This window comes from Schistocerca serialis, chromosome 4 (assembly GCF_023864345.2).
Source record: "Schistocerca serialis cubense isolate TAMUIC-IGC-003099 chromosome 4, iqSchSeri2.2, whole genome shotgun sequence".
Lineage (NCBI taxonomy): Eukaryota > Metazoa > Arthropoda > Insecta > Orthoptera > Acrididae > Schistocerca > Schistocerca serialis.
The window spans coordinates 777,334,232-777,349,760 of NC_064641.1; the positions used below are offsets into that span (position 1 = coordinate 777,334,232).

General features: G+C 38.2%; 1 protein-coding gene across 1 annotated transcript in view; it reads left to right on the top strand.

Moving 5' to 3' along the window:
* The window catches only part of LOC126474942 (uncharacterized), a 147,876-nt gene that overhangs the window by 111,936 nt on the left and 20,411 nt on the right, over positions 1-15,529 (top strand). Inside the window, exon 8 of the mRNA XM_050102461.1 lies at positions 15,215-15,342. Coding sequence (XP_049958418.1) covers positions 15,215-15,342 — 128 coding nt within the window. The remainder of the gene's footprint in view (positions 1-15,214; positions 15,343-15,529) is intronic.

Genomic DNA, 15,529 nt, shown 5'->3' on the forward strand with positions numbered 1-15,529 from the left:
TTTTCCATCATCCCAACAAATTGGTGAAGTCCTGTTTCACATGATTCACCTGGTTGATAGGAATGTTTGTTTTCATGTAGAGGAGTGAAGGACAGTGAATGTTGGTTTCATTCAGAAGCTAGGGAGAAATGATCACACCAATATATATCCTTCTTTATCAGTATTTAAAACAAGGGAATGGACTTTTACTTCATGTCTGTTTGGTAATTAGTTCTAAACAAGCACAATACTCAGCATAAATTTTACTGTTTTATGAATAATAACCTGTAGTGTTTCCTTGTCAGTCCCAGACTCATACTTCTGAGTGTCAGTAAATATATTACCATTTATTGTGCTACTCTCATCCCTATTTCAGATGGCTCCCTGGTGACTGAACATGCTGGGACAAGTGTCTTATTACTGAGGAACTACTAACATTACCAAAACTAATAATTTGGATGCCATTATTTATAATTTTATAGTTGTTGCTACTGCTGCCTACAGTTAAAAATCTGCTTTTTGCAGCCCTCCACACTAATCAACCCTGTGTAGATCTCTTCATTTCTGAATAACTACTGCAATCTACTGTTTGATAAAATTGTGCCTGTTAGATATTTTTTCTCTGACTAGATTCAGCAGATTCCTACTACTTCATCGATTATTTGTCCTCCCTATCTGATATTCAACATTCTTCTGTAACAATACATTTCAAAAGCTTCTGTTCTCTTCTTTTCTTTTTATTGTTCAAGTTTCAATTCCATACTCCAGGTAAACGCTTTAACAATGGACCTCCTAATATGTAAAACTATACAAGATGTTAACATATTTCTCTTTTTATTATTGCCAACTTGTAATTTATATCCTCTTTACTTCTGCCATCATCACATATTTTACTGTTAAAACTCATCTATTACTTTCAGTGTGACATTTTCTAATTTTATTCTCTCACATCACCTGCGTGATTTGACTACACACATTTACCCCTTTTTGAGTTTTATTTATCTGAACTTTACATCTTTTCAAGACACTGTCCATTCCAAGCTGTAATATAAGAAGTCCTGGTGCATACTCTCAACAGTTCTGACATTGACCAACAAATTTTCTTACATCAGAGTTCAGACGCACACAAGTTAGATGTGTCTTAATTTTCATGATGGTTTTGTAAGACCTCAAATGTCCCCATACAGTGATTGTAAGGAACGGATTCCAGCTGTTTTTAAGTGTTTCTCCTAATCGCTGTATGGGGACATTTGGGGTCTTACAAATCTTCAATTTGTCATCTTAGTGAGTATGGCAGCAAAAAGATCTTTGCTAACCGAATTTCTTGAAACCTGTTGACCATCACTGAGTTCCTGTTTGATTTTGCTTAACTAAGTATTTAGAACCTGCTTTTCCCTCAAATCACCGAACAAGGATGGTATCTCACTCAAGGCTGTAGAAACACGCACATTCCTTGCTGATTTGCAAGCTTTCAATTATTTGTGGCTCACACTGAAGCATACAATCAAGAATATCCGCAACTTTGTTGTCAGTAACCCTAATATGCATAACTTGGACACAGAGAAGCAGAAACCCTGGCAGCCCAGTGGGAAATCATATCCATTTTATGGGGCATGGCCAATACCCAGGTCAAAGTCTTCAATTATTTGTTTTCAAGATAGAATTTAAATTTCTCATGGCCAAACAAGACAGCCAAGGTATCCAGCACATAAACTGAATATTTAATTTTAGCAGGTGATAATGTTCTCTGATCATAGGATACCATTCTACAACTAAGTAACATGGCTTGAATTAGACACATCAGTCTAGAAAATAAACTCATGTTCAAAATCACATGTTGTTAGGAGAGGAACACTGCTTAAAGTCATACAGCAGTATAGTTAATGATAATGTTAGACATGAAAAATTATAGCAGACTGCAGCTTACCTGAATAGAATTTTCTATAGTGTGATTCCACTGAGATATTTTTCCTCCAATCCAGAATCATTGAATTCTTCCTCTTGAGTTTCCAAAATTCTTTGCTCACTCAAGAAATATGACACATTTATATCAGATCACAGCAAACTGTAAAACATAGTAAGTACATGCACGAAACCATGACACCACAAGCACACATTGAGTCACTTAGTCACCACAACAGCTCTCCTGTTCACTACTGTTTCTTTCAAAGTGATTCTGGAAACTGACAACAGAAGGCAGCAGCTGTCAAGAAGCTAGATGTCTGTACATTTTTCTCATATTAAATGAGTCCACTTTTCAAGCTTTGGTCGCTCTTGTGTTGAGAAAATCACACCCTGACTATATTCCAGTGCAGTTGTTTGAACACTTGGTTGCCAAACTGTTAATAACAAATTTCAGCAGGATTCAACTCCTGAGCTTTCAAACATTGAATACACCTCTAGCCTCACAATCTGTGGGACTTCGTACCACACAACTCATTTAAAGTGATCACAAAATGCACAAAAACAACTTGTTTTGACCAGTACTCACATAACCCTGCCACAACATGTTAAAGAAACCAGTTGACCTTTCATAGAAGATGGATATCAATACGCGCAGCGAGAATGTGCAAAATGACGTTATATTCTGGACTCCCCTTATGGTAACAACCGAATAAAGAATTGCCTTCAATAAAAATATTTCTGGACATTAGCAAGTCAGCACTAAAGGATATGTAACATAACTCCTTCCATCCTTCTTTCATTCATTATCCAGTTATCCACTCATCGTATTCTGTATACACCACCATACTGGAGAACTTCCAGGGATGTGAAATGAGTCAAGATGTGCTTTAACAGACCAAAGCATCTGTTAGAAATGGCAGTAATAGTTACTTATCATTCAGCTGCTACAAACAGAAAGTGTATTAAATGGTTATATGGAAGGTGTTAGAAAGTACTGTTTGAGTTGTTGTTCAGTATTAGGAAACTGGACAATGCAAACTGAGTGCAGTCCAGTGATTTGAAAAAAAGTAATACATTTAATTAGATCAGAAGCAGAACTTACCAAAATCTTCATGGGGATATGTCTTCTAATTTTAAATGAATGATAGTGGTTAATAAGTTTGATTTAGCTGTTGATATGCTTCTCTGTCCAAATGAAAATATCTATGTAGTGAAGTATTACCTTTATGTGGTACCGGTCTTTATATTATGACTTTGGCACTGGGCAAGCAATCTCTTTGAAACAATGATAAAAGATCCAGCAACATCTGAAATGCATTTTGTTGCTATTGGTGGCAAAATTTGTATTCAGTATCAACTGATAATTATTTTGGCAATCAACATGGGATGTCAGTGCTAGCTGTACGACATTTTGCTTTTTCTCAACCTTGGCATTAATTGAAATTTTTAAACTGAATTGAATGAACAGTAGATGTTTAAAAATGTAGGAAAGCTAAAATGGTATAAATCTTTACCACAAGTGGCAGATATCTACCTAGTAATAACAGCTGTGATGACCATGTAGCAAGAGATGATAAGTATGCAGTACAACTCTCTAACTCTTAGTAGTTGGACAGATGTTGATGTCATTTATTTTATTTATTTATTTGGTCTAGGAAATCATTTTTAGTGAATTGTTCATACATGTGATATAGGACAATGGGTAAATATTATTAATTTATGATTTCAGTAATCATTGTGACTACATGACCAACATAATAAAAGTACATAATATACATTGATGTACTTCATCAGTTGTATGTATGAAGCAGTAGTTATTAAGTGAGACTACATGGTATACACTACTGGCCACTAAAATTGCTACACCACGAAGATGACATGCTACAGACGCAAAATTTAACGGACAGGAAGAAGATGTTGTGATATGCAAATGATTACCTTTTCAGAGCATTCACCTAAGGTTGGCGCTGGTGATGACACCTACAACGTGCTGACATGAGGAAAGATTCCAACCGATTTCTCATACACAAATAGCAGTTGACCAGCGTCGCCTGGTGAAACATTGTTGTGATGCCTCGTGTAAGGAGGATAAATGCATACCATCATGTTTCCAACTTTGATAAAGGTCAGATTGTAGCCTATCATGATTGCAGTTTATCGTATCGTGACATTGCTGCCCATGTTGGTCGAGATCCAATGACTGTTAGCAGAATATGGAATCAGTGGGTTCAGGAGGGTAATACGGAACGTCATGCTGGATCCCAACAGCCTCGTATCACAAGCAGTCGAGATGACAGGCATCTTATCCACATGGCTGTAACGGATCATGCAGCCACCTCTCGATCCCTGAGTCAACAGATGGGGACGTCTGCAAGACAACAACCATCTGCACGAACAGTTTGACGACATTTGCAGCAGCATGGACTATCAGCTCGGAGACCATGGCTGTGGTTACCCTTGATGCTGCATCACAGGCAGGAGTGCCTGCAGTGGTGTACTCAACGACGAACTTGGGTGCACGAATGGCAAAACATCGTTTTTTCGGATGAACCCAGGTTCTGTTTACAGCATCATGATGGTCACATCCGTGTTTGGCGACATCGCAGTGAATGCACATTGGAAGCGTGTATTCATCATCGCCTTACTGGTGTAATACCCAGTGTGATGGTATGGGGTGCCATTGGTTACACGTCTCGGTCACCTATTGTTCACATTGATGGCACTTTGAACAGTGGACGTTACATTTCAGATGTGTTATGATCCGTGGCTCTACCCTTCATTCGAACCCTGCAAAACCCTACATTTCAGCAGGATAATGCACGACCACATGTTGCAGGTCATGTACAGGCCTTTCTAGATACAGAAAATGTTCGACTGCTGCCCTGGCCAGCATATTCTCCACATCTCTCACCAATTGAAAACGTCTGATCAATGGTGGCCGAGTAACTGGCTTGTCACAATACGCCAGTCACTACTCTTGATGAACTGTGGTACTGTGTTGAAGCTGCATGGCACCTGTACCTGTACATGCCATCCAAGCTCTGTGTGACTCAATGCCCAGGCGTATCAAGGCCGTTATTACGTCCAGAGGTGGCTGTTCTGGGTCCTGACTTCTCAGGATCTGTGCACCCAAATTGCGTGAAAATGTAATCACATGTCAGTTCTAGTATAATACAGGGTGCTACAAAAAGGTACAGCCAAACTTTCAGGAAACATTCGTCACACACAAAGAAAGAAAATATGTTATGGGGACATGTGTCCGGAAATGCTTACTTTCCATGTTAGAGCTCATTTTATTACTTCTCTTCAAATCACATTAATCATGGAATGGAAACACACAGCAACAGAACGTACCAGCGTGACTTCAAACACTTTGTTACAGGAAATGTTCAAAATGTCCTCCGTTAGCGAGGATACATGCATCCACCCTCCGTCGCATGGAATCCCTGATGCGCTGATACAGCCCTGGAGAATGGCGTATTGTACCACAGCCGTCCACAATACGAGCAGAAAGAGTCTCTTCATTTGGTACCGGGGTTGCATAGACAAGAGCTTTCAAATACCCCCATAAATGAAAGTCAAGAGGGTTGAGGTCATGAGAGCATGGAGGCCATGGAATTGGTCCACCTCTACCAATCCATCGGTCACTGAATCTGTTGTTGAGAAGCGTACGAACACTTCAACTGAAATGTGCAGGAGCTCTATCGTGTATGAACCACATGTTGTGTTGTACTTGTAAAGGCACATGATCTAGCAGCACAGGTAGAGTATGAAATCATGATAACGTGCTCCATTGAGCGTAGGTGGAAGAACATGGGCCCCAATCAAGACATCACTAACAATGCCTGCCCAAACGTTCACAGAAAATGTGTGTTGCTGACATGATTGCACAATTGCGTGCGGATTCTCGTCAGCCCACACATGTTGATTGTGAAAATTTACAATTTTATCTCGTTGGAATGAAGCCTCATCCATAAAGAGAACATTTGCACTGAAACGAGGATTGACACATTGTTGGATGAACCATTCGCAGAAGTGTACCCGTGGAGGCCAATCAGCTGCTGACAGTACCTGCACACGCTGTACATGGTATGGAAACAACTGGTTCTCCCGTAGCACTCTCCATACAGTGACGTGGTCAACATTACCTTGTACAGCAGCAACTTCTCTGACGCTGACATTAGGGTTATCGTCAATTGCACGAAGAATTGCCTCATCCATTGCAGGTGTCCTCATCGTTCTAGGCCTTCCCCAGTCGCGAGTCATAAGCTGGAATGTTCCGTGCTCCCTAAGATGCCGATCAATTGCTTCAAATGTCTTCCTGTCAGGACACCTTCGTTCTGGAAATCTGTCTCGATACAAACATACTGCGCCACGGCTATTGCCCCGTGCTAATCCATACATCAAATGGGCATCTGCCAACTCCGCATTTGTAAACATTGCACTGACTGCAAAACCACGTTCATGATGAACAATAACCTGTTGATGCTACGTACTGATGTGTTTGATGCTAGTACTGTAGAGCAATGAGTCGCATGTCAACACAAGCACCGAAGTCAACATTATCTTCCTTCAATTGGGCCAACTGGCGGTGAATCGAGGGAGTACAGTACATACTGACAAAACTAAAATGAGCTCTAACATGGAAATTAAGCGTTTCCAGACACATGTCCACATAACATCTTTTCTTTATTTGTGTGTGAGGAATGTTTCCTGAAAGTTTGGCCATACCTTTTTGTAACACCCTGTATATTTGTCCAATGAATACCCATTTATCATCTGTATTTCTTCTTGGTGTAGCAATTTTAATGGCCAGTAGTGTACTATAAAGTGGTGTAATACATAGATTAACAATATTTGATAAATGAGGTCTACTTATTACAGTGTTCCAGAAATTCAGAGACAGTGTCTGTCTGACACCATATAATCATAGGGATAAATAATCTTACTGTATGTGGTTATGGTTAGCTGCATATTCATATGGATTCAGTTAGGATAGAAGAGGAGTTGTCAGGATTATAAAAATGGATATAAATACAAAAATAAGTAAATTCTGTATATATCAGGATTTAGAAACATGTGCTTGTCAGTTACTATTGGTAAATGTATAAGGGGCATTCAAAACAAAATGAGCCAGAGGCATAATTACAGAAACCAGCACCTGTGTGTTAGAAGTATTGACCCTGGCTGTTGAGACACGTCCCACTGTGACATAAGGCAGTGAATGGCTGTTTCATAAAATTCCTTGGACTGGGATGTTATCCAGTGTCCATGTACAGCTGGACATTGTCGTCCAAGGTGAATTGTTTGCCCCTCAGAGCCTTTTTAATGGGATCAAAAATGGAGTAATCACAGGGAAAGAGGTCCAGATTGTATGGATAGTAGCCAAGAACAATGTCATAGGTAAAGCAGTGTGATGCTCCAGACCGTGCAATATCAGCTAACAACATCTGTCCTTTCCTGAAGCGCTTGTGACATGCTGTGTTCGCCATACACTTGTGACATTCATCGATGAATGTCTGTTCCTTCCTATTCCTTCTGCTGTCAGACATGAACAACACCTCTCTGTTCATGTCTACATGTCACTGTTTGCAATGTGACTTGCAGCGTTGGACGATTGATGCGTGCTGCTGCTAGCTCTGTATAGACACATGACGTGCACCTGTGCCCTCTAGCAACAGGCTGTGAACTTCCATGCTCTAGTCACAACCACACCTCCTTACACACACCATGATATTACCCTCCTGTCACCAGTTTGTGCTTTCTAGACTCCAGCTCATTTCTTTTTGAACACCCCTTATAATATTTCTGATTGTTACAGTGTACAAGTCCCTATTGGGTAGTTGGGAAATCTTTGTGAATTTTTGATGAATTATTGTGTCTGTCAAGCAGAAGGAAGGAATTATTAATTTGAGTGATTTAAATGTATATTTCATCTTGAATCTCACAGGAAAAGTTATCTAAAAGTGCTTGTAGCCACTTATAACTTGGTATCAATCATAAATTTTCCTACTGAAGTTGTTCAAGATATTAGCACTATTATAGATAATGTATTCATTCACAAGTAGAAGTTAAAGAGATACATGCCTATCCAGAGAGGCAGATCATGAAGCAGCATAGTCACATTACATAAATTAACTCCATGTACAGTTCAAAAACACTTTAATCAATGACAAAAATACTCAATACTTTAAAGAAATCTTTAAAATGTTGACTTTGGTAATGTTTATATTTCATAATAATTTTTATATGTTTTTGAAAGTAGTTTTCCTAAAAAGATAATAAAATTAAATAATGACAAGACATTAAAGAGATCTGGAATAAGTGCAGGCATCAGAATCTCTTCACAGTGAAAAAGAGCATGCACTGCATAGCCAGAACAAATAATGACTCAGAAATGCTTCCTTATTATAGGCAATACTACAAAATATTAAGAAAATTTGTAAAAAAATTACAAGAGTACACACATCTTGTCTAAAACTGACAGATCACATAATACAGCCAAATCCATATGGAATACTGGTAAAAGAGAAACAGAGAAAGGAGCCATTGAAGGTAACACTATTTCTGTTAAAGAGGACGCGAATACTGTAAAAGACAGATCATGTGTAACTCAGTTTTAGTAATTACTTTTGAAAAATAGGTGAGAGAAATGTTGAAAATAATTCAGAAGCTAAAGGAAAACAGTACACTGATTGAGCAACACAGATGACATTCACTGCAATATAAATTAATCCCACATCCCCATCTGAAATAAGGAAGATCATCATGACTCTAAAAAGTAAAAGTTAGTAGTTATTGTTGTCTCAGTGGATCAGATCTAATGATGGTTGAATATACATTGTTTAGTGAACAATAAGAACTTTATTGAATATTGCTTCACACAGCATGAGATGTATACAAACACATTGCATTTACCAAAGCATACTACTCTCTCTTTTTCCAAAGAACCCAAACCTCCCATTCTTTTGCATGGGGATTGGTCTCATTATCTTTAACTTTTGATGACTGTTCTTGCCATTGCTACAAGTTCACATGAGTTGGATAATACCTTCAATAAGACACTACAAAATTTTGGGCCTGTAGTATGTAAAGCATGATTAACTCATGGAATTTTCCCAAAAAGATTGAAGTTTGCTACTGTAAGGTCTCTGTATAAAAAGTGTAACTCAACAGCTGTCAATAACTATTTCCCCCATGTCATTCATAACAGCATTTTGTAAAATTTTTGACAAAGTGATGTTCTTTAGGATTGTCACCCATATATGAAGTAATGGGATACTTAGCCAATCATAATTTGTATTTTAGAATAGACATTTATTGATACAGCTATTTATACATTTACTGACCACATAACAAAATCTTTAAATGATAAAAATCACCAAATGGGATCTTCTGTGACTTAACAATGGCATTTGACTGTGTCAGTCATAATATACTATTAGAGAAGTTAAGGTTTTTAAAGAATACATAGTTCAGCAAATGGCTAGTTTAGATCTCATTTAAGAAACAGAAAGCAGAAAGTTACTCTAGGCTGTTCAGGTAATACAAAGGGGTATGCCACATCATTTGCAGGGGAGAAATAACAATAGGAGTCCCACAGGTTTTGATAATTAGCTCAGTGCTTTATGTTAGTGATCTACCATTTTATTTGAAACAGAAGGCAGCAATTTCTGTTTGCAGATGGTAAAAGCATTGTTGTGAAACTAGGCAAAGAAACATCAACAGAAGACATAGTAAACGATGTTTCTGTGAGAGTTAGTGAATGGCTTTGCACAAAGTGTGGTCTTTAAAGTTTGAAAAAATGCAGCTTATCCAGCTTTGTATTGTCAAAAAACTCCCTCCTCCTACTTACCTAGTCCCTAGCTCTCCATATTGATAAAAATTTAAATTGGAAAAAGCTATACAATAGATGTGCTAAAATGTTTAGTTTCTGCTACTCTTGCCATAAGAATAATTGCCAGCTTTTGGGATATAGAAATCAGTTAGTTAAAATAATTTTGCATATTTTCATTCACTCATGTCTTACAGGATAATATTCTGGGGTAACTTCTTGCTTAATGTTGTTGTGGTCTTCAGTCCTGAGACTGGTTTGATGCAGCTCTCCATGCTACTCTATCCTGTGCAAGCGTCTTCATCTCCCAGTACCTACTGCAACCTACATCCTTCTGAATCTGCTTGGTGTATTCACCTCTTGGTCTCCCTCTACAATTTTTACCCTCCACGCTGCCCTGGTGATCCCTTGATGCCTCAGAACATGTTCTACCAACCGATACCTTCTTCTAGTCAAGTTGTGCCACAAACTTCTCTTCTCCCCAATCCTATTCAACACCTCCTCATTAGTTATGTGATCTACCCCTCTAATCTTCAGCATTCTTCTGTAGCACCACATTTCGAAAGCTTCTATTCTCTTCTTGTCCAAACTATTTATCATCCATGTTTCACTTCCATACATGGCTACACTCCATACAAATACTTTCAGAAACAACTCCCTGACACTTAAATCTATACTCAATGTTAACAAATTTCTCTTCTTCAGAAACGCTTTCCTTCCCATTGCCAGTCTACATTTTATATCCTCTCTACTTCGACCATCATCAGTTATTTTGCTCCCGAAATATCAAAACTTCTTTACTACTTTAAGTGTCTCATTTCCTAGTCTAACTCCCTCAGCATCACCTGACTTAATTCGACTACATTCCATTATCCTCGTTTTGCTTTTGTTGATGTTCATCTTATATCCTCCTTTGAAGACACTGTCCATTCTGTTCAACTGCTCTTCCAAGTCCTTTGCTGTCTCTGACAGAATTACAATGTCATCGGCGAACCTCAAAGTTTTTATTACTTCTCCATGGATTTTAATACCTACTCCAAATTTTTCTTTTGTTTCCTCCACTGCTTGCTCAATACAGAGATTGAATAACATCGGGGAGAGGCTACAACCCTGTCTCACTCCCTTCCCAACCACTGCTTCCCTTTAATGCCCCTCAATTCTTATAACTGCCATTTGGTTTCTATACAAATTGTAAATAGCCTTTCACTCCCTATATTTTACCCCTACCACCTTCAGAATTTGAAAGAGTCAACATTGTCAAAAGCTTTCTCTAAGTCTACAAATGCTAGAAACGTAGGTTTGCCTTTCCTTAATCTAGCTTCTAAGATAAGCCGTAGGGTCAGTATTGCCTCACATGTTCCAATATTTCTACAGAATCCAAACTGATCTTCCCAAAGGTTGGCTTCTACTAGTTTTTTCCATTCGTCTGTAAGGAATTCGCGTTAGTATTTTGCAGCCATGACTTATTAAACTGATAGTTGGGCAATTTTCACATTTGTCAACACCTGCTTTCTTTGGGATTGGGATTATTATATTCTTCTTGAAGTCTGAGGGTATTTCGCCTGTCTCATACATCTTGCTCACCAGATGGTAGAGTTTTGTCATGACTGCCTCTCCCAAGGCCGTCAGTAGTTCTAATGGAATGTTGTCTACTCCCGGGGCCTTGTTTCGTCTCAGGTCTTTCAGTGCTCTGTCGAACTCTTCACGCAGTATCATATCTCCCATTTCATCTTCATCTAAATCCTCTTCCATTTCCATAATATTGTCCTCAAGTACATCGCCCTTGTATAGACCCTCTATATACTACTTCCACCGTTCTGCTTTCCCTCTTTTTCTTAGAACTGGGTTTCCATATGAGCTCTTGATATTCATACAAGTGGTTCTGTTTTCTCCAAAGGTCTCTTTAATTTTCCTGTAGGCAGTATCTATCTTACTCCTAGTGAGATAAGTTTCTACATCCTTACATTTATCCTCTAGCCATCCCTGCTTAGCCATTTTGCACTTCCTGTTGATCTCATTTTTGAGACGTTTGTATGCCTTTTTGCCTGCATCATTTACAGCATTTTTATATTTTCTCCTTTCATCAATTAAATTCAATATTTCTTCTGTTACCCAAGGATTTCTACTAGCCCTCATCTTTTTGCCTACTTGATCCTCTGCTGCTTTCACTACTTCAACCCTCAAAGCTACCCATTTTTCTTCTACTGTATTTCTTTCCCCCATTCTTGTCAATTGTTCTCTTACGCTCTCCCTGAAACTCTGTACAACCTCTGGTTTAGTCAGTTTATCCAGGTCCCATCTCCTTAAATTCCCAGCTTTTTGCAGTTTCTTCAGTTTTAATCTACAGTTCGTAACCAATAGATTGTGGTCAGAGTCCACATCTGCCCCTGGAAATGTCTTACAATTTAAAACCTGGTTCCTAAATCTCTGTCTTACCATTATATAATATATCTGATACCTTTTAGTATCTCCAGGGTTCTTCCATGTATACAACCTACTTTCATGATTCTTGAGCCAGGTGTTAGCTATGATTAAGTTATGCTCTGCACAAAATTCTACCAGGGCGGCTTCCTATTTCATTTCTTACTCCCAATCCATTTTCACCTACTATGTTTCCTTCTCTCCCTTTTCCTACTACCGAATTCCAGTCACCCATGACTATTAAATTTTCGTCTCCCTTCATTATCTGAATAATTTCTTTTATTTTATCATACATTTCTTCAATATCTTCGTCATCTGCAGAGATAGTTGGCATATAAACTTGTACTACTGTAGTAGGCATGGGCTTCGTGTCTATCTTGGCCACAGTAATGCATTCACTATGCTGTTTGTAGTAGCTTACCCGCATTCCTATTTTTTTATTCATTATTAAACCTACTCCTGCATTACCCCTATTTGACTTTGTATTTACAGCCCTGTATTCGCTTGACCAAAAGTCTTGTTCCTCCTGCCACCGAACTTCACTAATTACCACTATATCTAACTTCAACCTTTCCCTTTCCCTTTTTAAATTTTCTAACCTACCTGCCCGATTAAGGGATCTGACATTCCACGCTCCGATCCGTAGAACGCCAGTTTTCTTTCTCCTGATAACGACGTCCTCTTGAGTAGTCCCCGCCCGGAGATCCGAATGGGGGACTATTTTACCTCCGGAATAGTTTACCCAAGAGGACGCCATCATCATTATTCATACAGTAAAGCTGCATGCCCTCGGGAAAAATTACGGCTGTAGTTTCCCCTTGCTTTCAACCATTCACAGTACCAGCACAGCAAGGCCATTTTGGTTAGTGTTATAAGGCCAGATCAGTCAATCATCCAGACTGTTGCCCCTGCAACTACTGAAAAGGCTGCTGCCCCTATTCAGGAACCACGCGTTTGTCTGGCCTCTCAACAGATACCCCTCCGTTGTGGTTGCACCTACGGTACGGCTTTCTGTATTGCTGAGGCATGCAAGCCCCCCCACCAACGGCAAGGTCCATGGTTCATGGGGGGGACGAACTTCTTGCTTAGTAAAAGCTATTCATTGCACAAAAGAAACTAATTAGAATTATGTATGTAGTTCACACAAATATGCGATGTGATCAAAAAATAATGGGAATTTTAGTTTATCTTAAAGGATCTTTAACTGCCCATCAACATCAACTTCATTCCCTTGAAAGTAATCCACCTTAGATTTAATAATATACTTGTGCCAGAACTTTTTCCAATCTTGGAAGCACTTCTGGAACTCACTTTTCATCATGGTGTTCACCTTCTTCAGAGATTCTTTTTCTGTCTCATCAGTGGTGGAAAAACAACATCCTTTCATGGTTCTCTTAATTCTCAGGAACAGAAAGAAGTTGCAGAGTGCCATGCTCAGGTAATATTGCGGTATGGGTGGGAGAAATATGATGATACAATTTCCATGCATAGTTTTGCCACAATTCTGGTTGTTTTTTGGACTGCTTCACATTAACAACATGTAACTTCCAAGTGGTATTCCTTATTGACCATATGACCATAAGGCAAGACCTTACATTGCACAATGCCATTGTAAACAAACACAGCAGTGAGAAGAACCTTGATATGTGATCATACTTGTCATTTTTTTTTTCGTCTTGGGTCAAGCAATTTCCATTTGGATGATTAGGTCTTGGTTTCAGTGTTGTATCCACATATCCATGTTTTTTCACCTGTTATAACTTTATTTAGAAGTTCTGGATCATTGTCGACTTCATTTAGCAATTTCTGAGAGACATCATTTTTGGTCAAAATTTAACAATTTCAGACCAAACTTTGCTGCTACATGATTCAGCCCAAATCGTCAGAAAATATTGCTAGCCATGAGCCAAGGAATATGCCAATATCATCAGCAACCTCTCTGATGATGATTTGGCAATTTTCCAGAACCATTTTTTTTACTTCTTCCATATTGTCATCCAGAATTGATGTGGTAGGGTATCCTGAGAGGTCATTGTCTTCAGCAACTTCTTAACCTTCTGTAAAAAGTTTATACTACTTGTAAACTCATGTCTTACTCATAGCAGATTTGTCAAAAGCCACAGTCGACATTTTCAATCAGTGCTGCATTTTAGTCCTTTAATGTAAATTCTTTGATTCATGTTATTGTAAAATAAAAATTCATTGAGCATTTGGAAATATGTATAGCCTTATCAGCTGTCAGCAGGAACTAAATATTCAAAACAGGTGAAACTGCAAACATACATCAGGTACATGTGTGCCAACAAGACAAAAGACAATTGAAAATCTGATATATAAAGCCTGCAGAATTAAAATTTCCCTTACTTTTTGCTCGCACCTTGTACATCTTGCAGGAATCACTTTAAGCAAACAGGTATCAATTTAAGCAGCTGGGAATATTAGCCATGCCCTCACAGTACATTTATTCACTCATGAAATTTCGTCAATAATCCATCTATATTTTAGAGTCACAAAAATATTCATACTGGAAGAAAAAAGATCTTCCTTACCCTTTAATGAATCTAACTCTGGCACAGAAAGGTGTCAAAAATGCAAATACAAAACTCTTCGACAGCCTACCCATGGAAATAAAATGTCTGACAGATAGCAGAATTGTTTTCAAATGTAGATTAAGGTAGTTTCTTTTTAACAATTCTTTCTATACCATAAAGATATTCTTGAGTAGAGATAATTAGTCATTATTAAAAAAATAACAAACCTGTAAGTGGCCAACACATAGCTGTATAAATATTACTTTTTATTTCTTTAGTCGTATATACATCTCAATGTTTATCATGAATTTAACCAATGGATCAAGTAACTGACTTACTAACTAATTAACTTATCAATTATGTAATGATGTGCTGGTCTTATAATTTTGTGTCTGTGAGGATCTGCAGTGTCTGAATGCTTAGTTAAAGAAAACATGATCTGTAGTAGGTCAATGACTGCACATTTTCTGGGAATGGCCTTTTTTGTTCAAGTTTTGTATATGTTTTCAGTGTTCTACTATACTGAACTCTTATTCTTTTGCAGATCTGTCTTGGTCTTTAGGCACTATTATAGGTACAATAGTGGGAGCATTAATGTTTGTCACAGGTGTTGCTATTTTTGGTGTATGGTACCTGAGGAAAAAGAGGAAAGCTCCACAACAAAGACATTCAGTAAGTCTTTATGTTTCAGATATATCACAAAAACATATGTGAGTGTCATTAGTAATCCTACTATTAGAGTGTTACAACCAGTTTCAGACAGTCCTGTAACATCTTGTTTCTGGGTGAGTAAACTGAATAAGAACATTCATATAAACAATTTAGCAAATAAAGACAAAAAGTAGTATTTATCTTTGCC